This window comes from Mustelus asterias, chromosome 14 (assembly GCF_964213995.1).
Source record: "Mustelus asterias chromosome 14, sMusAst1.hap1.1, whole genome shotgun sequence".
In the NCBI taxonomy this organism is placed as follows: domain Eukaryota; kingdom Metazoa; phylum Chordata; class Chondrichthyes; order Carcharhiniformes; family Triakidae; genus Mustelus; species Mustelus asterias.
The window spans coordinates 50,700,904-50,727,925 of record NC_135814.1 but is presented as its reverse complement, the minus strand read 5'-3'; the positions used below and the strand labels follow the sequence as shown (position 1 = coordinate 50,727,925).

At 42.7% G+C, this 27,022-nt stretch overlaps 1 protein-coding gene across 1 annotated transcript in view; it reads right to left on the bottom strand.

Moving 5' to 3' along the window:
• The window catches only part of kalrna (kalirin RhoGEF kinase a), a 790,772-nt gene that overhangs the window by 392,753 nt on the left and 370,997 nt on the right, over positions 1-27,022 (bottom strand). The window contains exon 6 of the mRNA XM_078228353.1: positions 7,217-7,339. Coding sequence (XP_078084479.1) covers positions 7,217-7,339 — 123 coding nt within the window. The remainder of the gene's footprint in view (positions 1-7,216; positions 7,340-27,022) is intronic.

Below are 27,022 nucleotides of genomic sequence, written 5' to 3'. Positions count from 1 at the left end.
AAGGGGCAATTTATAGCCTGGCCAATCAACCTAACCCGCACATCTTTGGACTCCTCTTTCATCCTGGCTTGGGGAGCATCTTCTTCCTTGACAAAGACAGATGGGAGCAGCTTTGGACTGGATCCTTTAGATACTGCAATTCTGCAGAGAGTTTTCTGTAATGCGTAATATGGTGTGGGGTTATTGACCATGTTAAGAAACTGATAAGGGATACCTTTGCTGTAATTTAGTAATAGCTACCTACTAAGTAATGTTTAGTTGTGTTGCTTTTAGTTGTTTGCTACACTAAAAGTCTTAAAAATCGAAATCTTGCAGCTCCTGTAATTGATATTGGGGAATTCAAACATCTTTTTGAAAGTTATTGGTCTCTACATGGTTGTAAGAAATTGGAGGGTTTTGCAAGATATGAATGCTGACCTGGGGTGAGTACACTGAATTTCCCCAGAGTTTAAATAAACAAGCTTTCACACTTACTTTCATTGAAGTCATTTAAAAGTTAATACAGCGAAGTCTATTGCTCAGGCATTTTGGAAAAAGAAGGACCGATCTATGAATGCCCTGTGACAGTTGACAAAAGTTAATTTGAAAATAGTAGCAGAAAAATTAAAGATAGATTTAAAAGTCAGGGCTAAGAAGGTGGAGATTGATGAAGTATTAGCTCAACACCTGAATCTTGAAGGAAGAGAAAAGTAATCCGAATAACACACAGGTTGAGTTAAATTAAGTTACAAATAAAACAACGGGAATTAGAAAAGTAATTGAGTAAACTTGAACTAGAAAGAAAGGAAAAACAGAGAGATGTGTAAACTCGGACTGGAATTTCAAAGAGCAAGGAAAAGGGGGAAAGGAAAAAAGATTAGAAGAGAAAACCTTGCATTTCAGAGAAAGAAAGTTGGAAAATTGCTTCTCAACAAAGAAAAGTTTAGGTTACACAAATAGGGGCAGCAGGAAATCTTGGCAATTAACTCCTGGTTTTGATAAGGAATATTCACCTAGTGCCTAAACTCAGTGAGGAAGGTGTTAAAATGTATTTGTGTCATTTGAGAAAATTGCTACAAAGTTACCATGGTCACAAGAAAATTGGACTTTTTTTTGCAAGTGATGCACAGGGAAAGCATTAGCAGTATACTCATCTTTTTCAGATCTACAATCTAGTGATTATAGAACCATAGAAAAGTTACAGCACAGAAGAAGGTCATTTGGCCCATCTTGTCCATGCCAGCCTCAGGACATCCAGGTGCCTTTTCTAATCCTACCTTCCTGCAACGGGCCCACAGTCCTGTAGCCTATAGCATTTAAGGTGCAGATCCAGGTATTTTTTAATAGAGTTTAGGATCTCTGCCTCCACCACCAACTCGAGCAGCGAATTTCAGACACCCACCACCCTTTACATAAAAAAAGTTCTTCCTCATGTTCCCTCTACACCTACTGCCACTTACCTTGAATGCTAGTGTTATAATCCAAATCAGAAACTCCAAGGTATTTTATGAAGCCCACCTCGATCATAAGTTTTGCACTTTGAATTTGGCTAGGGTAAACATGAGATGCTTCACTTTAGGTATGATTCAAATGACCCACTAGGGAGCTAAACAAAGTTTATTTAAGAATATAGTTAACATATAGAAAGAAAATTAGCAATAACTTTTACCAATTACAAACAAACAAAAACCATGATATTATATAAACCTTAACAGCTAAATACTATTCCAACACAACAAACCTCCCTATAAATATACACGTGCCACAGGTTTAACACAGAAATCAAGGATGCTCATGTGATGCTGTTGGATTTTGCAGCTTTCTTGACACATACACAGACAAGCTTGAAGTCAGAACAACTTCCCAAAACACCAGGGAGAGAGACAGAACACTGCATCCAGCCCAAAGTAAATCACCTTTAACTAAAACAGCAGCCAACAGCCCAAACTGAAAGTAAGAATTCTTGTCACCTGACCTGTCAATCATTCTTCCCTTAACATTTCAAAAGGTCATAAACTTCCAGAAAGGGCATTAGACCCAGAGTAAAAATAAACAAACCCCCACTTAAGCCATTTAAGCAGCAATAAAAGACATCAAAGCAGGTAGCCAGTGCCACGATAAAATAAAAACTGCTTACAAACTGCAGAGAACATGATTTCAAAAAATAAATTTCTCGAAGGTACAGCAGCATCACACTAGTGGGTTAATAATCCGTACCTGTCAATCAAACCACTTCAAAGGGTGCAGACATCAAATGTTAACTGTACAATGTTAAAAGGGTACTCCCCAGTGAAACTGACCATCAAAGCATTTCAAAGGGCTTTCACAGCATCTATGGACTACAAGAGAAAGCAAGGGGTTCTCCCAGGAAATCCTGACAGGTTTCTGTAAGAGCACATTAAAGAGGGTTTTTAACACCTGGGCCAATCCCTATTGTGGAATTGAGTGCTGCGATTTTAAAGGCTTCCAGGTGTCCATGGAGCATGGATGTCAAAGTGGCCAGGATACTTAAAAGGTTTCAGAGGACAGAGGCAAAAAGTAATATCTTACCCCAGACTGGTGTCGGAATTCACCTTTCTGAAACTGATATCACTTCCACCTGACCAGATTTATTCCTCAAAAGCAAGTCCTGAACTGTCCTCTCTCTTGTTGGGCTCAGTAGGTACTGGCCCTGCAACTTTGAATACATTTTAAGAATTTTGCACTCTTTGTACCCTATCCACCAGATTTATCCACATTTATATTAGGGTAGAAAACCCTTTCACCTCCACAAGCTTCCACCCAATGTGTGTGGATATGGAATGTGTGGACATTCTCATAATGAATACTTTACATCAATTTACATGAAAGACATGTACCAAGCAAACATTATAGTGAAGGAGGAGAAATGTAAAATATGGGATAGGATAAATATAGTGAGGGAGGAAATATTAAGGTTTTAGCATCCTTGAAGCTGGCCCAGATTAAAAGTATCCCAGGCTGCTAAGGGAAGAAAGGGAAAGAATTGCTAAGGCTCTGGCCATAATTTTTCAATTCTCTCTGACAACAGATGAGGTGCCCAGAGGATTGCTAATTGCACTATTATTTAATAAGGGAGTAAGGGACAGCCTCAGTAATTACAGGTCTGCCGAGCCAACCTTGATGGTGAACAAGTTATTGGAAGAAACTCTGACCGGAATTCTCTGACCTCGCCCGTGGCTGGGATTCTCCGGTCCCGCTGCAGTGAATGGAGTTTTGGCTGAGCGCCAAATTCTCTGTTGTCGCTGGCAATGGTAGCGGGGTGAGCGAGATCGGAGAACCCCAGCCTCTGAGTCTGAATAAATCATTGTTTAGAGAGGTAGGGGTTAATAGAGGACAATTAATGGGGTTTAGATTAAAGTAATTGAATAAGGATTACAGGGCAGTTGAAGAGTTATTTCTTCACCCAGAAGTGGGGATCTGGATCTCATTGCTTGTAAGTGTGGTAGAGGCAGAATCTCTGAACACATTAAAAAAAATACTTGGAAATGCACTTGAGATGCAGTAATCTACAGGACCAAGAGCAAACGGTGGGGTTAGAATGAATGGCTGCTTTTTGGCTGGCACTGACAATGGGATGGTTGACCTCCTCCTGCTAATCTTTCCATGTTTCTATGAGTAACAAATAACTTTTGCTTATGTTAATATTTCATACGGAGCGCTCCCAAAACATTCAACAAATGTTTCTGATGGGTGGTCCTCATTACTTTTACCGACTTCACAACTTCATAAGATATTGCAAAATTTCAGAGCTGTTGGAATGGCAAATGTTTACTGACCAGTTTGACTGTCTGCTCGATTCTATAAACTGTTGAAAGATTTCCCAGTTTTTTTTCAACTAAACAGGGATTGAAGTGCCCTTTACTCCACATTGCATAGTTGTCTTCACAATGACCATGTTAATAAATTCATATTGTTTTAACTTTTCCCCTAGGATACGATGAGCAAGTAATGAGACCGTACCAAACAGTTACTGGGAGCGATTTTCCGACCTTGCCACGCCTGGTGCAGATCACGTGATCTCAGAAAATAGCATGCGGGCCTAAAAATTGGTTTTGTGCCCAGTGCCAAATGGCTCGCAATCGTCCCAGATCCTTTCTAATGGCGCAAACCTGACTGCAACCAAAAAGGCATTCACCAAAGATCCTTAACTGCACCTTCCAAACCCACGACCACTTACATCTAGAAGGACACGGGCGACAGATACATGGGAACATCACCACCTGCAAGTTCCCCTCCAAGCCACTACCCATCCTGACTAGCAAATATAATGCCATTTTCCTTCGCAGTCGCTGGGTCAAAATTCTGGAAATCCATCCATAACCTGCTGTGGTTCAACCCACAACACGTGGACTGCAGTGTTTCGAGAAGGCAGCTTACGACCTACCAACTAGAGAGGGGCAATAAATGCTGGCCAGCCAGCGATGCCCATGTCCCACGATTGAATAAAAAAAAGGGCAATTGGCATATTTAAAGTAGTATTTAAATATGCATAGCCTGTTCGATGCCGAATTCTCCCAGCTCCCAGGACCTTCCGACCTTCGGGCTTGGCACGAGACCAACGAGAATCGCTACTGGTCTCCACTAGCAGGGGGGGGGGGGGGGGGGGGGAATTGCCCGGAGGCCATTGCTGCCCCTGGATGGTCAGGATATGGCTGAGTAGTGGTCGTCTAGCAGAGCCCACTTGACAGTGCCCACCTGGCATACTGACAATGCCCTCAATGCCAAGGGGCGGGGCCTGAGGGGATGGGGTGGGCTGTGCCAGGATGGTTGTGCGGGGTGATGTCATGACGGGGTGGAGCATGGGAGGGGTGGCATGTCAGGATCATGTTAGGGGCATGAAAGGGGGCCCACTGATGCCGGTGATGAGTGTCAGAGAGGGGGGGTGTAACATGCTGCTGGGGGTGGGGGGTTCCTGATGTCTGTGGGGGGAGGGAGGAGGTCTCCCAGTCCACTGTGAGATCGGGCGCTGTTCCAAAATGGTGCCCAGTCGCTTTGCAGCAGGGCGGACTGGCATGTTTAAGCCCCGTCCCTCCTAGAACTGGTGCACAACTCATCACTCTCCCAAAAATGATTGAGTGTGGGACGATTGTGGTCCGGAGTGCACTGGACAGACCAGCAATGATCACTTCATTGTTCTTGCCGTTATGACACTTAGGGCGGAATTTTCTGACCATTCTTGTTGGCGGGATTTTCTGATCCTGCTGCAGTCAATGGAGATTTGGCTGAGCGCCAAATTCTCCGTCCCCACTTGCAGCGGCGGTGAGGTATGAACGGCCAGAAAATCCCGCCCTTAGTTTTTTTTCTGGGAAAATCACGGCCATTAAGCAGACTGATGAGGTTGAAATTTTGCAAAGCCATTTTACTTCCACTGCAGGCACAGCATTTTAACAGTATAACAGGCTATTGGAGAATTACTCTGAAAGTAAATTTCCCAAATTGTCACCTTGAGTGAGGCAGTGGTCTTAAAATACTGTCTGACAGCATATCAAAGCTACATGAATCAAAAAAGCAAAGTTTAAAAACTCAGTTAAAATTGTGGAGCAATTGCAACCCATCTTTCAAATTGTGTTAAACATTTATAGCTTCAGTAATGCCTCAAAATTAAGCAAAGTTAATGACAGCTAATACTTGCAAAAAGATTAAATTTAACTTGCCATTAAAAATGGGAGCCTGGTCCGCTATTTAATTCGATCTCAACTCTACTAATCCACCTTTATTCCATATCCCTCGACAACCTTATCTAATAAAAATCCATCAGTCTGAGTTTCAGTTGATCCAGTATCCACAATCTTTTGGGAGAAAAGATTCTACATTTTCACTACTCTTTATGCTCCCTGATTTTACCCCTAAATGGTCTCACTCTAATGTTATGTCCCTTTGCCTGGATTCCCACACCACAAGAAAGTTCCTGCATCTACCTCCTCACACCTCTTTATCTTTTTAAACATGCCCAAAACTGAATGCATTAATCCAGATGGAGTTCGACCAAACTTTGGACAATAGAAGCATAAGTTCATTACTTGTATATTACAACTGGGATCTTATTACCATAATGTACATTTTGCTCACACATTTCCAGAATGGACTACAAAAGTAAAAATCATGTATTCTTTTCAGTACTTATTGACTAAGGTAGAATTGTAAATACAGAAACTGGCCCAGACGACACGTGCCACCGACTTTGAAGGAAGCTGCTGACAAAGATCTAGCAATCTCTGCAATGTGGACTTCACATTTGCTGACATTTATTTGATTCTGGCACCAAGTCAAGGTATCTCCAAGCATCAGCATTATTAATATAATTGAGCAGGGTAAACACTGAAGAATTCTCAGACAGCAAACCAGAAACTAAAAAGCACCGATTATCCATCATTTTTTGTAAATTTTACAGAGAGTGATGTAACAAAAATGTGGCATATGAATTAGGGGCTGAAATATTTTAATCAAACTTTAATTTTAGAAATTTAAAAAAACCTAAGGAACTTCTAACCTTATGGAAAAAAATTGGCATTACTCCAAAATAAAATTAGTTTTTCAGGGCCAGAGAGTTGTTCAGAATTTTTGGCTTAGCCATTAAAACCCTAATTACACCAAATTAACAAGGTGTAATTTTTGGGGATTTTTTTTTGTCAGGGTGCAGTGCCTAAGCTGTGCCGGGGGCAGTGCCTGGGTACTGGCTCAGCATGGCCCTCTCCCTGCTGGGGGAAGTACTCACCTGTGCACCTCTGACGTAGTTCTCCTGGTCCTGCTCACCAGGTGCACATAGTGGAGGACCTGTTGTAAGGATGCCCCAACGTGAGTGGACATTCTAACAGCTGGGAGGGGGAGGGGCACTATCAGGCGTAAAGGCCTTATAGTTATATATAAATACATTCAAATGGGGTTCCAGTTATGCCATTGGCGGGAATGCGGGGATGATCAGAGTGGGAAATCCCGCCTTCATAGACTGCATTTTAGGATTCTGTGGGGTTTTCTGCTCCAGCTGCCAATCTCACCCCCTTCCTCCCCACCCCCTCCCCAAAATGGGAATGGAAAATCCCCCCAATGTTTATGAAGCTCTTTGAAACATTTTACTGCAATAAAATATAACATAAGCATTTTCACATCAATTATTATGAATTCACAAGTATTTTCTGAGGAGTGTAGTTAAATAAGTTAATTGCAATCAAGGAACTTTTTATGTCTTTCTCTTTCATTACAAACTACAAGTGCTTACCATCGAGTTCATAGCAAAGTGGTTGTGCTGAGCCTGTAGATCCAAAGCATGCTGGTAACTCACCCCAATCTCAGTATGACTCTGAAGGAACAATTGCTTGTTGTGACTGATCCAGTCAAACATCTGAATTAAAGAAAAAGAGCTGGTTAGAGCAGATTCTGTGATGAAATTTGATCTCAAATGTTTACAGGCAATTGCCACATATTCCAAACGTAGGAAAGGGAAAGGTGAATCGGCAAAAGCAAAACTAGTGAGGGTCATGAGAACAAGCAAGCTTGAGAGAAAGGAACAGAGAAGAAAACAAAAAATATGATCAGTGGAGAGAGACATGGATGGAAATTTTTTGATCTTCAGGACTCCCAGTATATTAGCCAATTTCAAGTTCTGAGGAGTTGAATCATGTGTCCAAAACAAAAATTGCTGTATTCACATACTAAATTACTATGATTTGCTCAAGAATAATGGTTTGATCTTCACTCAGCCATGTTTGTTTTATATACATTTTACACAACAGATATAATTGAGTTTACTAATGAGACAACATACTGAGATGTGGAGAACTTTGTTTCCCAAAATTCAGTGGACATTACCTCACAGCTACCTGAAGAATTTGGGAATGTTTGCCACAGAGTTCCATTGAGCCTCTTCACTGATTGAACCATTTGAAAGACCCAGTTGTCTACAGAATTAAACCCAGTTCCTCCACACCTCCATCTGGAAGCAGAAATCAGGTCCCATAATAAAATGTGTCTTAGGCCCAACCATCTTCAGCTGCTTCATCAATGACCTTCCTTCCATCATAAGGTCAGATGTTCAGTATCATTCGTGACTCCTCAGATACTGAAGACCATAAGACGTAGGAGCAGAATTAGGCCACTCGGCCCATTGAGTCTGCTCTGCCATTCAATCATGGCTGATTTTTTTTCTCATCCTCATTCTCCTGCCTTTTCCTCATAACCCCTGATCCCCTTATTAATAAAGAAGCAGTCCATGTCCAAATGCAGCAAGACCTGGACAATATCCAGGCTTGGGCTGACAAATAGCAAGTAACATTCACACCACACAAGTGCCAGGCAATGACCATCTCCAACAAGAGAGGATCTAACCTTCGCCCTTATCATTCAATGGCATTACCTTCGCTGAATCCCCCACTATCAATTTTCTGGGGGTTCCCATTCACCAGAAACTGAACAATATAAATACTGTGGCTACCAGAGCAGCTCAAAGGCTAAGAATCCTGTGGCAAATAACTCACCAAAGTTTGTCCATCATCTATAAGGCACAAGTCAGTAGTGTAATGGAATACTCTCCACTTAACCTGGATGAATGCAGCTTGAACAACATTCAAGAAGCTCGACCCCATCCAGGACAAAGCAGCCCACCAAAGAGGTAGATTGCTAGTCCTTCCACCAACATTCTATCCCTCTACCACCAACGAACAGTGGAACTGTGTGCCACCTACAAGATGCACTGCAGGAACTCACCAGGGTTCCTTAGGCAGCACCTTCCAAACCCACGGCCACTACCATCTAGAAGGACAAGAGCTGCAGATACCTGGGTACACCACCACCTGAATGTTCGCCTCCAAGTCACTCAACATCCTGACTTGGAAATATATCGTCGTTCCTTCACTGTCACTGGGTCGAAATCCTGGAAATCCCTCCCTAACAGCAGAGTGGGAGTACCTACACCTCAGGGACTGCCGTGGCTCAGGAAGGCAGCTCACCAGCACCTTCTCAAGGCAACTAGCGAATGGGCAATAAATGCTAGTTTAGCCAGCGACTCCCATATCCCATAAATGTATTTTAAACATGCGACAGTCTAAATATCTTTACAAATATGACCTGGCAGATGCATGGAGGTGAAAAATGGAGGAGAGCTTTTTACTCCCTTTAGTGCTTGACCAATTTCCTACCTTCAACTTTCAGTAAGCTGGTCAGCTGTATTTAACTTTGATGGGACACTAATAAATACATCTTAAACTTTTAGAGGTTCAACTGAAGTATTCAAAAGGGAATTAGACTGTTATCTCAAAAGGAAGAATGTGCAAGGTTAAGGGGAGAAGGCAAGAGAATGGCACTCAGCAAACTGTTTGTTTAGAGAGCCAGTGCATACACATTGGGCTATGGGCTGAATGGCCTCCTTCTGTGCTGTAACAATTCTGTGATTCTGTGCTCTTCTTCTCTTTGAACAAACAGCAGCAGCATTACATGGCGCTGTACTTTTACAGAGTGGAATTTCTCAGGACCCCAAAAGTCGATGATTGCATCCCTGTGGCCATATATGCTTTCTTGGTCAATGCCAGGCATCAACAGGAAAGGAATCCACTTTCCAGATGCCGAGCTGCAGTGTGCAAGTGGTTTTTAGGAGCTACCACAATGCCTTCATTTTCAGGCTATTTAATATGTCAGCAACTCTGATTGTGAAAGCTCTTGAGTGGTTTATCAAGATGACCATTCCATTTAAAGCAATGACTGATTGCACTTGTACATCTTCCCATGCCATTAGCTGAACATAACAGTAACAAGCTCTGCTCTGCGACGAGAGACACAATCACCAGGAATGTTCAAGTCTTGCTTCAGAAACCGAGATCAGGCTGGAGATGCCCTGCATTATAATGCAACTGGTGCCTCAAGAATCATGGTTGTGTATTGCCTGTTTCATAAATGTTCTTTTACAAACTGGCTTAATCAAGAAAAGAAGGAGAAAGAAAGCCCTGAGATTAGGAAGAGGAACAGCAGCAGCATCACGGAGAGGATAATGCATAGCCAGATGCAAGAGATAATCATGCCAGTTCTTTTGATGAGGTCTCCTGCCTTGGACAATGTAATATCTATCTTGTCTATAACTTCCCCTTTCCCGTAACAAAATCAGGCTTTTCTCAGCATTTCACTCAATGTTGGTCATCAAAGTATTTGATGTAAATCATTTTCAAACCTTGCTAAGAACAAGGTTTCTGCATAGACAATATTGACCCAACAAAATTTAAATGAAAAGCCAGTGTGTGTATTATCTATTGCTTTTATCATTGTACCAGAATGATTTTGAGTCCACGCTTTCCGTCTGTGGGAATGGTGGCATGGTGGCACAGTGCGCCAGGGATCCGGTTTCAAGTCCAGCCTCAGGTGACTGTGTGGAGTTTGCACGTTCTCCCTGCGTCTGCTTGGGTTTCCTCTAGGTGCTCCGGTTTCCTCCCCCAGCCCAAAGATGTGTGGGTTAGGTTGATTGACCATGGTAAATTGTCCCTTCGTATCAGGGGGATTAGTAGGGTAAATGTGTGGGGATATGGGGATATGGCCCAGTTGGGATTATTGTTGGTGCAGGCTCGATGGGCCAAATGGCCTCCTTCTGCACTGTAGGGATTCTATGATTGTATGCTCAAAATCCAGAGAGCGCAATTTGTTCTGGCAAATTTCTGAGGTCTGATTTTACCAGCCCCTCACCAGTCGAGTGGCGTGAAACACTCCGCGGGACCACAGTAGACTCATTTTACTGCATTAGCATGTCATTAGCAAGTACCCTCTCTGGGACATCCCCTGCCCCCCCCCCCCCCCTCACCGGATGTCGGCGCCATCGAAAGCAGGTTCACCTAGACGTGAATCTCTTGTAGTGGTCTCCCTGGCATCGTAAAGAAAAATATAGCCCGGGAGGAGAGGGATATGCACAGTAAGAAGTTTAACAACACCAGGTTAAAGTCCAACAGGTTTATTTGGTAGCAAAAGCCACCAGGCAGTGGCCTGGCAATGTCTCCTGGCACTGCCCCTTGGCACAGGTTGACCATGTAACTTGATTTGATTTATTATTGTCACATGTATTAACATACAATGAAAAGTATTGTTTCTTGTGTGCTACACAGGCAAAGCATACCATTCATAGAGAAGGAAACGAGAGTGTAGAATGTAGTGTTACAGTCATAGCTAGGGTGTAGAGAAAGATCAACTTAATGCAAGGTAAGTCCATTCAAAAGTCTGACAGCAGCAGGGAAGAAGCTGTTCTTGAGTCGGTTGGTACGTGACCTCAGACTTTTGTATCTTTTTCCCAATGGAAGAAGGTGGAAGAGAGAATGTCCAGGGTGCGTGGGGTCCTTAATTATGCTGGCTGCTTTGCCGAGGCAAAGTGTAGACAGAGTCAATGGATGGGAGGCTGGTTTGCGTGATGGATTAGGCAACATTCACAACCTTTTGTAGTTCCTTGTGGTCTTGGGCAGAGCAGGAGCTATACCAAGCTGTGATACAACCAGAAAGAATGCTTTCTATGGTGCATCTGTAAACGTTGGTGAGAGTCATAGCTGACATGTCAAATTTCCAAATTCACCAAATTGTGACAAAAATCTGAAGGGCCCCAGTGGGAGCCTCATGGAGGGGGATTCATTTAGATGTGGTGGTGGCCAGGAGCAGATGGAGGAGCAGGGGATGCTGGCGATGGATGTTGAAGGGTGGGGGGGTGGTGAAGGTGGGTGCTGGCTCAGATTGTGGTGAGGGGGAGATGAGATAGGAAGGTGCTGATGATGGAGTTTGGTGGGGAGAAGAGGATGATGATGCAGTGGGGGGGGGTGGGGTGGGGAGAGAAGTGCTGACTCCGATTGGGGGTGGGGAGAGGGTCCCCTGAGACCTCCATGGTGGGTTGGGGAGGAGGTTAACTCAGGTTGAGTAAAGGTGGTGCCCCGAGAAAGGTGGCGTCCGAAAGATGTGCATTGGCCAGGCTAAATTCTCCCTCAGTATACCCGAACAGGCGCTGGTGTGTGGCGACTAGGGGACTTTCACAGTAACTTCATTGCAGTGTTAATGTAAGCCTATTTGTGACAGTAATACATAAACTTTAAAGATGGCACCCTGACCATTGAGCAGCGGGAGTTTAACCGGCGTGCTGACACCCCGTCCCTCCTGTAGGACGGAATGAAACACGGCCCCTTGATTTTTATTGGCAGAGTGTCAGAAGACCGAGAGAGAAAACTGACCGGTTTCTCTGGAGAGAAAGATGTCGGTTTTCTCGCCGGAAACAGCACTCTGCCATTTTTTGGTAAGATTTCGCCCATTGTTGACAGTGAACATAATTTTGGTTGTTTTGCTAGGTGCTATTGAGTGACAGGACGACATTAGATGCTTGGCTACTATGATTCAAATATAGTTTCTGGGATTGGAGTGGGACGATCATACAACAACTGTAAAGTCCTGAGGCGGGTCGGCTGCATTCTGTTCCCTATCTTCTGCTGCATGAGCGTAAACGAACAGAAGAGTGGACTGCCCTTGGGGCCCTAACAAAAGTTACTGGAGCTGCAACACTAGAGTTTGAGCTGGCAGCAGCATGCATTTTCAATGTGGAGACAGGAAGAACTCTGCTCAGTTGAATTTCTGGGCCCCATGTCTAATCAATTGAGGAGCAGCTTACTATAACCCTCCAAGTGGCAATGTCTCCTTCCCCACGTTCAGACTTTAATGAAATGTGGGCGTTGCTGGCTAGATCAGCATTTATTGTCCATCCCTAATTGCCCTCGAGAAGCCGATGGTGAGCTGCTCTGTATGTCACTCAGCCATTTATATGAGGCCCTCTGGTGATGTTTGGTGTGCTCCGATTGGGGAGGAATGGGGATACTTGGCTCTTTTAGCTGTTGGAAGTGTTTAAATCCTACGGTAGCTCACTAAATTCCATTGTTAAACAGGTGAGGCATCTCGATAGTTTGGGCTTACCTAAAATACTCTCATGAAGTTGTCAATGGAAAATGCAGTGGGGTCAGCGTTAGCATGATTGGGTGTACAGTAGTCCTGCCCTGCCCCATACCTTGGTGTGATCATGCTACTGTGGAAAATCCAGGCTAATATATCAGATCCATTCATTTATATGGTATACAAACTAAAATATGCAGTACCCGCTTTTTCAAAGAAAATCACCTTGCAATGCATCTTGCTTATATCACAACACAGTGTCACCTCAGAAGTTCAGAGACAACCACCCCCCCCCTCCCCCCCAATTGCCCACCACCAGCCAGCGAAGACTGCCATGCTGGTTGCTTGGCATAAGCCTCTTCCTCCGCTGGTTAAGTCTCAGCAACGGCAGGATGAGGCCATTAGTTTGCCACTTAAGGGTATCAATTGGCCGATAGCCAGGTCAGCCTTCTAATTATTCTTCCGCCTCTGGCAAAATTGGAGCAGGTAGGGGGCAGGCACATTGCTCTTGGTATCTTTTTCATCCCCTGCCCCACACACACACACACACACACACAGCACACACAGCACACAACATATACAAGCACAACATACACACACGCATAACCTGCACACACACAATGCCAACCTGCTGCCAGAGGGGCGTAAAATCCAGCACAAGGAGTTTTAATCCTGTGATGAATGAATAAGTCATGGACTCCTTTAATTGCATGATATTAAGTAGTGATACGTAGATTGGTTAAAATGCGACCTTTATTCATTTGGTGGAGATGATCGATGCAAGGTGAAGGAATATAATGCTTTAGCCTTGATGATAATAACACCTTGCAGTTCCATAAGAGAGTGATAATTCCATCTAAAATAGCTGGAGTAAGTCATTTTACAAGTACTGTTGTGGTCTCTAATGAAATACCTAGGCTGCCGAGTAAAATTTCTCAAATAAGACGCTAATGAAACTTGACAGAGCATGAGAAGGCAATTATTTTTGTTGTCAATGGACCTGCAGATTACGAAGTCAGGACATTATTGTATCTCCTTAACAAAACCTGATGTGTTTCATTAGACTGTTGGACAAGTATAAATGGTGCCAAGAATCAGAGAAGAAAAGCAAATAGTCTTAAAGTTACATAGTCAATTTGTTCACTTAACTTGTCAATGGTTAAACATCTTGCAAAAAGATGCACATACAGTTGTCATGGATGCGAATAGAACAGATTATAGAGAATTATGAAATCTGTAAGGAAGTATTGAAGGATACACCAAGACCTCAGCTAATGGAAGGTTTCACATTTACAATAGAGGCTATGGTTTAAAAGGTTTGGGACAAAGACAGAAATATTTTTATCTTGCATTTTTTAATACGGTTCTGAAATTCAGTATGTCTATAACAATATACAACAAGGACAGGATGGTTATTATAGGTAAATTATGGAAAAACTGAATAATAACTGCACTTGATACACCAGCAAAGTTTTTGATAAATAATGGAGGTGAATTTGCTCACAAAGAGTTCAGAAATATATGTGAGAATGTGACTATCATGGTCATGAATACAGTAGCTAAGAGTCCTTTCAGCAATGACCTTTGCAAAATAAATAATACTGTGATTGCTGAAACAGTGCATAAAATTTTGGCGGATTAGCATGGGCAGTTCATGCAAAGAATCCTCTTCAGATGATTGGAGTCCTTGTCAACTAATCATTGGGTGAAATCTCCAATTACCTTCTATTCTTTGTGATAATCCTCCTGGTCCAGGAGCTACTACAATTAGTTCCCTTTTTTTCTGACCATTTAAATGCTTTACAAACAAGGAGGCTTTATTCAAAGTTGAGGTATCAGAGAAAATTCAGAGAGCACCAACATGATCTGAGACAGAGTTTGATTCGGGAGATTTTGGATACTGTAAAAGAGAGGACCGGGGGAGTGAAAGTGTCCAGATAAAGGTACTGAATGGTTATGATAAAATGATACTTATCAAACATGGTAGCCAAACTGTCAAGATTCATCCGAATGATTAATGAGAATTATCTACAAAATCTTGGATTCTGAGCAGCTGATAGAAATAAAAGAGGTACCTTGTACGCAGTAGGTGAAGAGCTGGGTAGTGATAATTTAAGTGATCGTCACACACACATTACAGAGTTATTACACACAGGAAAGTTACCCATAGTCCGTACATGGGTGACATATGGTGCAGAGGAATATAATGAATAAAGAGATGTGACCATTGTGAAACATGCAAGAAAGCTACGGTAAGTTTACACTTTGGTTGAACTTTCAGGATGATGGTCAAGAAGTGAGGTTCATGGACAAGCAGAATAAGGGGAAAGAGTGGAAAGTGAGACCATGTTCGGAAAACAATCATGAGTTGCAGAAACAACCTTCCAGTGGTGCAGTTTACTGACATCATGGAATGATGTCCCGACAAACAAATGCACATAAGTAGAAGTCATAGCTTAAGTAGACCAGGCAATAAAATAAAGTCCACAGAACAGTCATGTAATATGGGGTCCTCAAGATCATGAGGTTTTGGTGTCTGCCAATAAACTTGAGGATAAACTAATAATGGAGGTACAACAAGGATAGTAGATTGTTGGTGCGAGTTTGGAGTTTAATCTGAGGTACCAGATAAAGGTCAACCAGCTTTGTCGCATAGCTGGATTTGGTCTGCAGAAGTCCTAAAATGAGGCTGGTTACCAGGGGTTTTGAAGAATGGCTGGATGATAAAGATATTAGAGTGGATCCTCCCATAGCTGTAAAAATAAGCTTAAAATCCTTTCTTGGCCACATATTTATGGGGGTGGAGGTCATTTGACGTAAAAGCTGTGTTGTTGCAAGGCGATACTTTTCAGAAAGAAGTGTATCTGAAACCATCCACAGAGGAAGCAGATGCAGAATGAAAAATATGGAAACTGATCAAATATGTCGATGGCCTGAATGATGCTTCCAATGTGTGGTATTTTTCACAGAATTCTGTGCTGCTGTAAATAGGTTATATTCAACTAAAAGCGGATTGTGCAATGTTTTATTAATACTATAAGGGAAAACTTTCAGACATCATGCTGCATATTGATGATGTCTTATGGGCGTTACTGTGGAATTTGAGAAATGTATTACTAATAAAACTGGAGTAGAATTTAAATTTGGGAGTCAGGTTTGTGGGGCTTTTAAGTAAATTGATTTAGACGTTTAAAAAAAGGTAGCTTTGGAATAACTATAAATCAACAATCCTATTTCGAAAGTGCCACTCCCACTCCGGATAACCGTTACAAGCCATCACAGAAAGATCATCTTACATCCAAAGAGGAGACTGAGCATTTTGTAAAGCTTAATTGGTCTGTTAAATTGTTTGTTCTCTCAGACTAGGCCACAAGTTAGTTTTGATGTGTTAGAATTAAGTGCTTCAATTAAACATCCTAACATGGAGGATATTTTATGGGCATATAAAACATTATGAAAGTTAAATTAGGAAAAATATGCACTTATGTTTCAATCTTTGAATGGTCCATAGAACAGAAAATTGATTATCTTTTGTGATCATAGAAACATAGAAGATAGGAACAGGAGGAGGCCATATGGCCCTTCGAACCTGCTCCGCCATTCATCACGATCATGGCTGGTCGTCCAACTCAATAGCCTAATCCTGCTTTTTCCCCATAACCTTTGATCCCATTCGCCCCGAGTGCTATATCCAGCCGCCTCTTGAATACACTTGAATCACATGCTAATCTTCCTGATGGATTTTTAGTGAAGCTGGTTTCATAATATTCCTGATAGGTGAGAATGAGGAAAGTTGTCTTTTTATTTGGGAAGCTAAGAAAATAAGAAGAGTTGTTAAAGGTACTTTGGCTGTTGAAATACTGGTTGGAATTTTCCGACTGCTCACGCTGGCGGTAACTTCTGGTCCTGCCACTGGCGCACCCCTGCTGTGGGTTTTCTGGCGGCATGAGGTGCAGTCAGTGGGAAATGTCATTGACAACAGCGGGACCAGAATATCCCCTGCTGGTGAACAGTGTGCTGCCTCCCACCGCGGCAAACACACTGCAGTAAGGCCAGAAATTTACCCCACCACCCCCCCTCATCCCCCCACCCCCCACAGGTTCTTGTGGAGGTAGTGGATATGGAATTCTAATGGTCAAATATTTTAAGTTACATTCCGTATAACTGGGGCAATGAAGATAGTATACCCATTGAAATATTATGTGGCTAATTATTCATTGCGGGACAATGCGTGCTCTATGTACAAGAAGAGGTTATAGACTGACCTTGCCAGCTTGAAAGAAAAGTTGGAGAGAGAGGAAATCTCGAAAATTGAATGGGTAGATTCATGCCATCAATTGTTATTTTGATTTACTAACATAAGCACAAATAAGTACGAAGAAATTGTTAGGGGTCCCGGAGGAGGGTATCTCACAATGTAATCTTTGTACTGAGTATGGACTTCTATACTGTTTAGAAATTTTGGTTGTACATAACGTCTTATTTTTCTTTAAAGAAAGCAAAGACAATTTGTTAATTGTATATCAGTTGAGTGTTTGATTGTATTCAGGTGGCGGGCATCAATCGGGAACTCATCTGTGCTCATTTATATAGGAGCAGACTGAAAGTATATTTGTTGGATTGAAGGTGAACAATATGTAACGCGTGTCGCTATGAATAAAAGCAACACCCACATTCCATGAAAGGATAGAAAGAAAGCATGTACAGTATATAAAGACAAGGCTCCGGTTCTATCCTTCACTGCCTATTTGCATTTTAACACCGCCTGCCCAACCGCTGCAGCCTAAGGAGGATGAGAGAGATTAACAGAATAGCATTAATAAAGAGACCCTGTCCCTTGATTTGAAATCTACAGCCTTACTGGCACTGTATAAACCTCAAAGACAAGTACAGAGTTGGGATCAGCAGCACATGGTGAGTAATCCAAACACAAGTGAGCTGCAGCCAGGCCAAAGGGAGAGGATGGTTGATTTGGCAGCTCATTGGAGGGCAAGGTGGCAGAGAAGTATTGCTACAGATGACAAAGATGAGGACCTTGATGAGGGAGTGTACAGGAATGCTGCTGAGGATGTACACTGAGATGATGGGTGCACTGGCTGGTTTATTAGATAGTTTTGGTCATGGTCAAGAAGCATGGAGGTGGCTGGCTCCAAAATGGTAGAGGGCATCTTGCAGATCTTGCTCTTTCCAAAGTCTCTGTTCTATTTTACAGTCATCCTGCAGACCCAGAGGCACAGCCATTGCTGCCCCTAAACATTTTGCAGCCTTTATATGGGCAAGGCATTTACACTTCAGGGCTCCCTGTGAGGATGCAGCAACACTGCCTGGAAAATTCAGGTTCTCACCACAACACACCAAAAAATACCTCAGGGTACTTGCGACCTGCAATAACAGAAGTTCTTAAAATTATCTTAACTGCCATTTGGGTGTCTGAACCTTTAAGGAATGTGAGTTTAGGAGCCTTCCTGCAGCTTAACACTTGTCATTTTCAAAGTGATGTAGGAATGCAATGCCTGGACCTGCGTGCTCCAAATGAGATGTGCTGCCACTGCATCAGTTCATTGGCTTTCCAGCACCCACTGTGAGCACCGATGCTGGAACTCTTCTCAAGAGGCAACACTGTGCCAGCCATGATGGAAGTGGCTGGTTCTGCACATCAACCCAGCAAATCAACACTCGGCCTCCAAAGTGCTGTTTCTACTGGTGCTATGGAGGTGAGTTTCTTGCTTAGCTTCTTTGGAACATCATTTTCAGAATCTAGAACCTTATAAACAAACTCTATAATTGAAAGGGTTTCATTTTAAGAATACTCAAGGTTGGATTTATTGACTTCTAACACCACATGTTACATTACGGAAGATAAACCTTCACATTAATTGGAGTGATAAATAGATCATTCCCCCCAAAAATGTACATGAAGATTGTAATCTGGGAGAGGAAGTCAAGTTTTCTAAGAAGTTTTACAACATTAAGTTTTATGTGCAATAATGGTAGAATCTCTTAAAAAAAAGAGCTATCAGAAAACCTTGTTTAATTCAATTTAACAGTCCCCTGGGGCCTTAAACTTAAATTCATTGGAATACTCCAAACATTTTAAGGAAACAAGCGTACATTTTCTAGTACAATAACCACAATTGTTTTATGTACAATAATGGCTTTAAATGTTTCCTGTGTGTTTTTTCTAGGACTACTATTACGTGGGGGAAGAAGAAGCAGAGCTGCATTATAATGAGAAATGACTGCCATTAAAATTGTCTGCATTGAGTAAATATAAAATGCTATAGGAATTGATTAATAATTGTGCTAATCACTGGAAACAAATACTTGCTCTTAAACTGTGCATAAGAACAGGTAAGTGACTTTACAAAGCAGATATTAATCTGTCATCAAGGTACTGAATCATCAAAGCCACTGATGACTTATGGCGTTTATGTTGTTTTCTTGTGTAATTCACAACTCTGCTTGATGGTAAGAGGCCGTATCGGAGATTTATGCAGGCCCTCGATGAAACTCCCCACTGGAATTGACAGATTTATGGAGCACTATCAGAGCAAGGGGGAGCATTCCCAGGAATTGGAAAGTGAACATGCCAAATAAAAGAATGACAACCATTAAAGATATTGTAAATGTTAACAAATGAACTGATCTGTTTATGAAAGCTGTATGTATTAGTGGCAGCAAGAGATGTGAGTCAATGATTAGATCATAGATTATGGGCAATCTAATTAATCAATGCTGTAAGGTTTAAAATTGTAAATATCTAATAAAAATGTTTAGGAGGAAAAATTCAAGTTTGCACTGCTGCCTCACAGCATCAGGGACCCAGGTTCAATTCCGGCCTCTGTCACTGCCTGTGTAGAGTTTGCACATTCCCCCTGTGTGTGTGTGGGTTTCCTCCAGGTGCTCCAGTTTCCTTGCACAGTCCAGGTGCAGGTTAGGTGGATTGGCCATGCTAAATTGACCCTAGTGTCAGGGGGATTACCAGGGTAAATGCATGGGGTTGCGGGAATAGGGCCAGGGTGGGATTGTGGTCGGTACAGACCCGATGGGCCGAATGGCCTCCTTCTGTACAGTAGGGATTCTATGACTCTTGTTTTTGGATGTATGTGTCATGATTCACAAACTTCGTGCTGCGTCCTCACTTCAATGCTTTCTGTCTGCAGCCTAGCACTGAACATGCTGCTAAATGGCTGCACACTCAACAGGGTGCCCAGCTGTGTGCAAAGCTAGCACATGTCCCTGGGTGTGAACTTGATTACATCACCAATGGGGGGGTGGGGAAGATCTCAAACTGAGATCTCACTGTCACAAATCCCCTTGTGGCCCTCACGCGAGATTTAGAGGCCATAACGGGATTTGCACCCTGGGTAAACGAGCCCGCTAAATCTCACCCACATTCACTTAACCTGACAGTTGCAGCCACCAGCTCAGATACTGACACCGTGTATCGAGAGTGGTGTAGAGTCTGTGAGTCATCTGGACATGAGTGACTCCAGCAAAAGGTGGAATGATGGTTCTTTTAACTGTTCACGAGAGGGTGAGACCACAGATGGGCTCTGCTGCAGCACATCCAAAGATGGGAAACAAGAGAACACTAAATGAGTATGCATACCAAGATGTTTGGTCCTTTGGCAGGCCTGCTACTTGGTCTGCTGGCATCATCAAGCACCGTGGAGGAGTCTCATTTAACATGGAACACAGTGTTAGGCAGAGCTTGCAGCCCTTCTTTTCCAGCAGTGAAATGGTTGTCAACTCCATGGCAGCACTTGTGGACCCAGCTGTGACGTAGCATCCAGTGGGCAATGTCTCAGATTCCACTGAAGCATAGGTAGAAGCCATTCAATGTCTCAGTGCTGCAGCGGATGCTCAAATGGAGGACATTAATAAACCAGATGGGTTTTTCCGACAAACAAGCAATGGTTTCAATGGTCATCAGTAGATTCTTAATTCCGGATATTTTTTATTGAATTCAAATTTCACCATCAGTTGAGGCGGGATTTGAACCCGCGTCCCCAGAACATTGATGGTGGGCAGCACGGTGGCACAGTGGTTAGCATTGCTGCCTCACAGCACCAGAGATCCGGGTTTGATTCCCGGCTTGGGTCACTGTCTGCGCAGAGTCTGCATGCTATCCTCATGTCTGCGTGGGTTTCCTTCTGGTGCTCCGGATTCCTCCCACAGTCCAAAAGACGTGTTGGTGAGGTGCATTGGCCATGCTAAATTCTCCCTCAGTGTACCCGAACAGGCGCCTGAGTGTGGCGACTGGGGAATTTTCACAGTAACTTCATTGTAGTGTTAATGTAAGCCTACTTGTGACACTAATAAATAAACTTTATTTTATTAGCTGAATTTCTGGATTAATAGTCTAGTGATAATACCACTAGGTCATCGCCTCCCCTTATGAGATCCATACTTGCTGTGGTGCAGAATCAGACTGCTGCCATCTAGGCTATTGATACTGATTCTGATGTTCAATGGGGCTTGCAGGGGCTCACACATGTCCAGCAATCTGTCCTCCCAACAGATTACCAGGAATGCTGAGGTGCCACCTCGGGTGAGTGCCAGGAGCTCTGTAGTGCACTAACCTGCAATCCACTCTCAGGGTGACAAGATTTGTGCTCCCACAATGGCCTCAACACATGTACCCTTGCTGTTGACTGCCAGGCGGCTCAGACTGCTGCCTATGCTGAGGTAGTGCAGTCGGAAGACGTACCCTCAAGGCCAGGAGTTGCTTGAGGGCATCCTGCAAGACCATCTGCTTTACTGCCGAGTGAAAGTTGGCAGCCTTTTACCATCCATGCTGCGGCCACATGGGGTAGCACTGGATAGGACAGGCAAAGATAACCACAATAAAGGCACACAAAGGAGGCAAAAGGGTGAAAAGATCCATCTTGTATACATTACATTGTTGGATCAAGTAATTGTGGAAAGGCCTTTGTTGGTAGCTTTTATTTCATGATTTTGGTCAATAGGATATCATGAGGAGACATAGAAACTAGATTGAAAGGTGGGGAATTATAGTGCTGTTGGGATGATGATGTCTTAGGAGAAACAGAGCCTCAGCTGTTCATCTGACATCAAGTTATCACCTTACCGAGTATGGCATCAAAGAGTGCTCAAAACTGGAGTCCACGGGAATCGGGAGGAAAACTCTCTGCCGGGTGGTGTCTTTCCTTCAAAGGAAGATGGTTATGGATGTTGGAGGTCAATCATCTCATATCTAGGACAACGCTGCAGGAGTTCCTCAGGATAGTGTCCTAGGCCCAACCATCTTCAGCTGCTTCATCAATGATCTTCCTTTCATCATAAGATCAGAAATGCGGATGTTTGTTGATGGTTACACAATGCTCAGCACCATTCACAGCCCATCAGATACTGAAGCAGTCCATGTACAAATGCAGCAAGACTTGGACAATATCCAGGCTTGGGCTGACAAGTGGCAAATAACATTTGTGCCACCCAAGTGCCATGCAATGACAATCTTCAACAAGAGAGAATCTAACCATCACCCCTTGACATTCAATGGCATTGCCATTGCTAAATCCCCCACCATCAATATCCCGGGGGTTACCAATGACCAAATCCTGAACTGGTCCAGCCATATAAATACTGTGGCTTCATGAGTAATTTGGAGGCTAGCAATCCTGTGGCGAGTAACTTAATTCCTGACTATTGAAACTTGTCGACCATCTATAAAGGCACTAGTCAGAAATGTGATGGAATACTCGCCACTTGCCTGGATGAGTGTAGCTCCAATAACATTCAAACATCTTGACACCATCCAGGTCGAAGCATCATACTTGATTGGCACCCAATCAACAAACATTTGCTTCCTCTTTCACCAACGTACAGTGGCAGCAGTGTATACAGTCTACAAGATGCACTGCAGGAACTCACCAAGGTTTCTTAGGCAGCATCCTCCAAACCCACAAGAACTACCACCTAGAAGGGCATCAGACATGTGGGAACACCACCAACTGGAAGTTCCCCTCTAAGCCACTAACAATCCTGATTTGGAAATAAATCGCTGTTCTTTCACTGTCACTGGGTAAAATTCCTGCAACTCTCTTCCTAACAGCACTGTGGGTGTACCTACATCACATGGGCTGCAGTGGTTGAAGAAAGCAGTGCTTCACCATCTTCTCAAAGGCATTAGGGATGGGCAATAAATGCTGGCCTAGCCAACGATACCCACAAGACATGAATGAATAAAAAAAAGGAACTGCCCAAATTGACAGAAGCATTTGTCAAATGGAGCTGTCAAACTGTCAAGACATTTAAAGGTCCTGCCATTTAAATCTTTGAAAAAATGTTTACGTGTTTAAAAAAAAGTGATTGCTTGCTATTTCACTTTGTCTGTGGGTACAGACACATACATAATTAGTGCGACATTACTGAAATCATAAGGATTGATTCTCACAGTAGGGTGCCTGATATTTCATAGCTTGATTGGCAGCTACAAGTAGTTATAGGTGCTGTTTGATGTAGGACTATGAATCCCAATGCTTGCTGAATTAGGAATGTAAATTTGATAAGCAGGTTTTTCTGAATGAAAATTTATTTTTTCAATTTAGTGAAGTCTGCACCAGATATTTACTTGTTATTTTATAGAACTATATTTATCTCATCTCTGCATGAATCCTGGGGCATACCTATGGTAGATACGAGGTGAGCTGGCAAGACTGGTGTTAGGGGAAAGGGTGGTGGGTAGGAGCCTGTGTTGACATACGGGTTGTAAACACCCATGGGGGTAGGTGGAGATGCATAGGTTGGCATAGGGGCTATAACAGATCAATGGCATGGGCAGGGCATGGGGATTGTGTGTGAAGGGTGAGGGCAATGAGGGCTGAAGAGATGTTTCATGTTATAATCTTTATTTTTAAACGTTGGTTTCAGTGGCGGATCTCTGAGGGAGGCTTTCCAAGCAGCCAACCTCCACACTCAGCTCTTCCAGGATTGGCCACCCTGACAACTAATCAGCCCCTGCTCCCCACTACCCACCCCCCCCCACCACAGTAACTTCATTGCAGTGTTAATGTAAGCCTACTTGCAACACTAATAAATAAACTTTAAACATTTTAAAAACAATTGCCTTTGTTTGGAAATCTCAATGAGAGATGTTAACGGGTACAGGGAAAAAAAGCAGGCACATTAGATTATCGTTTATAGCTGTAATGTGTGGCAAGCCTCAGCACAATGGGCCAAAATGGCTTCCTTCTGTGCAAAACTTCTCTGATTCACAGCTGCAAAGTGAAGACCATATTAATATAAAATCAGTAGCAAGAGAGCAAGTCCTTGTTTTGATCTTCCTTTACAATACAGTGATGTTGCCCAAAGTCTGTCATTTTCATATTTAGTTGTAGCCTCGAATCCAAGATTACTGGCACTGTGAGTATGGAGGCTGCATGCTGTCTAATTCAACTGTGATGCATTGGTCTTCAGCAGTGAAATCAACATAGGAGAGCACAAGTTTGACAACATTACACCTAACATTCCAGCCGTTAGTGGAGTTATGGAGAATTGGGGGGGCAGAACTGTTCAATTTTCCTGGGTTTTTTTTCATACAAATGAATGCATTTCTTTAGAGAAGCAATCTGTCTCTCACAACAATAAATCTATGCGCAATTTAAAACATTTACCTTTTCAAAGAATGTACACCAACAGACAAAACTAATTCCAGCTGGCTGCTTTAATCAGCTGGGCCTTAACATCTCTCCTCTGGGAAATCAGACTTGCTTGAACTTATGAACTAGCTCTAGTTTACAATCCGTAAACCATTCATCATTATTATTCAGAAGATGCATTAGTCTTGGGGGATACCATGTTGTGTATCATTAATAATACATTTTTTTCAATTTAAGAATGAAATTCCGATATTATCTTATGACGCTGCGAACCTCTGGGAATTGCAAAAACTGCCAAAGAAAACATATAAAAGCAAATATGATCACTTTTCACAAATTGTTACATTGCTCATTAAATAAATATATTACAATAAAGTTTGATTTCATAAGTACACCATCGTAAATCACATGTATTTGTTAATATCACAATAAATACTGAGGCAAGCCACAGAAACATCGATCATTCTCTCCATTCTGTATTTCAGTGAGAACAGTAACATTGCAATTTACACACTCATCACCGTAACAGGTCAGAAGTGATGTTCCTGTACTGTGTGTGAGGCAGATGGCACTCACATATGTGACTGCATTTTGATTACTGACAGACTTGTGAAATAGAGCACTGTGCTTTCTTAAATGTATACATGTAAGAGCATCAACTGGTGTTACAGACAGCATTATGCAGTGACAGTGTGGCAGGTCTGCACAATCTCCTGCAGCTCTTGGCTGATCCCCCCACATTCTAATGTGCAGTGCTCATTTTATTCACTCATGAATGATGAAAGGCTACATTAATGCTGCTGGGGATTGGAGTCCAAAGCTCAAACCATTCGAACCTAACTAGTATGCAACTTTTACTAATGTTAAGGTAAATTAAATTAGCTGCCGCAAAATCACTGATGTAGTAACAACTCTTCAATTCTAACCCTAGTACAGACCCAGCATTTTCTTACAATCAAGTGAAATGAGATAGGAATGAATTCTATTACAAAATCAAGACATTATTGAAAACATTCAGCAAATGTTTTCTTTTGAATGAGATACTTCACAGAATCACAGGATCTTTACAACGCAGGAGGAGGTCATTCAGCCCATTGAGTCTGTGTTGGCTCTCTAAAAGAGCATGCTATTTAGTATCATTCCCCTGCACATTCTTTCCTTTCAGATAGCAATCCAGTTCCCTTTTGAATACCTCGATCGAATCTGCCTCCACCAGCCTCTCAGAAAGTTCATTCCAGACTCCAACCACCCTCAGGGTGAAAAGATTTTTCCTACATCATTGGTATGGATTGGTGTGAGAGGAATGGGTTTGAATTCATGGGATATTGGCACCAGTATTGGGGAAGAGGGGACCTGTTCCGGTGGGATGGTATTCATCTGAATCGTGCTGGGACCAGAGTCCTGGTGAATCGTATAACTAGGGTTGTAGATAGGGCTTTAAACTAAATAGTTGGGGGGAGGGTTCAGTTGTATGGAGAATTAGAAAATCAAAGGTAAAGGAGAGGGTAGGAGTGCAGGTTAATGATGAGGACTTTCAACTAGTTAAAGGTGCCGAGGGCTCAGGAGAGGTTAGTAAAGTTTCCAGACCACTTAATAGAACAGAGAGTATAGAAGGTGGCAGGAATCTAACCTCAGGCAGAGTAAAAAAGGTGACAAGCATGAGAAGGGGGGTGGTCAACACAGTGCAAGGAGATGATCTGGGGAAGAATAACCAGTCTGTGACAGGAAGGGACAGAGCATGCAAACAAAGGAATGCACTAACAAATCGGGTCCAGGTAAGAAAGACTAACATAAAGACACTTTACCTGAATGCACGTAGCATTCGAAACAAAGTGAATGTGTTGACGGCACAAATCAGTACAAATGGGTATGATCTCGTGGCCATTACAGAAACGTGGTTGCAGTGTGACCAGAACTGGGAACTAAATATCCAGGGGTATCAGACAATTCGGAAGGATAGACAGGAAGGAAAAGGAGGTGGGGTAGCTCTGTTAATTAAGGATAACATCAGGGCGGTAGTGAGAGACGATATAGGCTCTAAGGAGCAAAATGTGGAATCAATGTGGGTGAAGATAAGGAATAGTAAGGGGAAAAAGTCACTGGTGGGCGTAGTCTATAGGCCCCCAAATAATAACTTCAAGGTGGGACGGGCTATAAACAAACAAATAACAGATGCATGTAAAAATGGAACAGCAATAATCATGGGGGATTTTAACCTCCATATTGATTGGTCAACTCAAGTCGGACGCGGTGGACTTGAGGAAGAGTTCTTAGAATGCTGTCACGATAGTTTCCTCGAACAGTATGTTACAGAACCTACGAGGGAGCAAGTTATCTTGGATCTGGTCCTGTGTAATGAGACAGGTAAAATTAATGATCTCCTTGTAAGGGATCCTCTTGGAATGAGTGATCACAATATGGTTGAATTTCTAATACAGATGGAGGGTGAGAAAGTAGGGTCCCAAACCGGTGTCCTCTGCTTGAACAAGGGGGATTACAGTAGGATGAGGGCGGAGTTG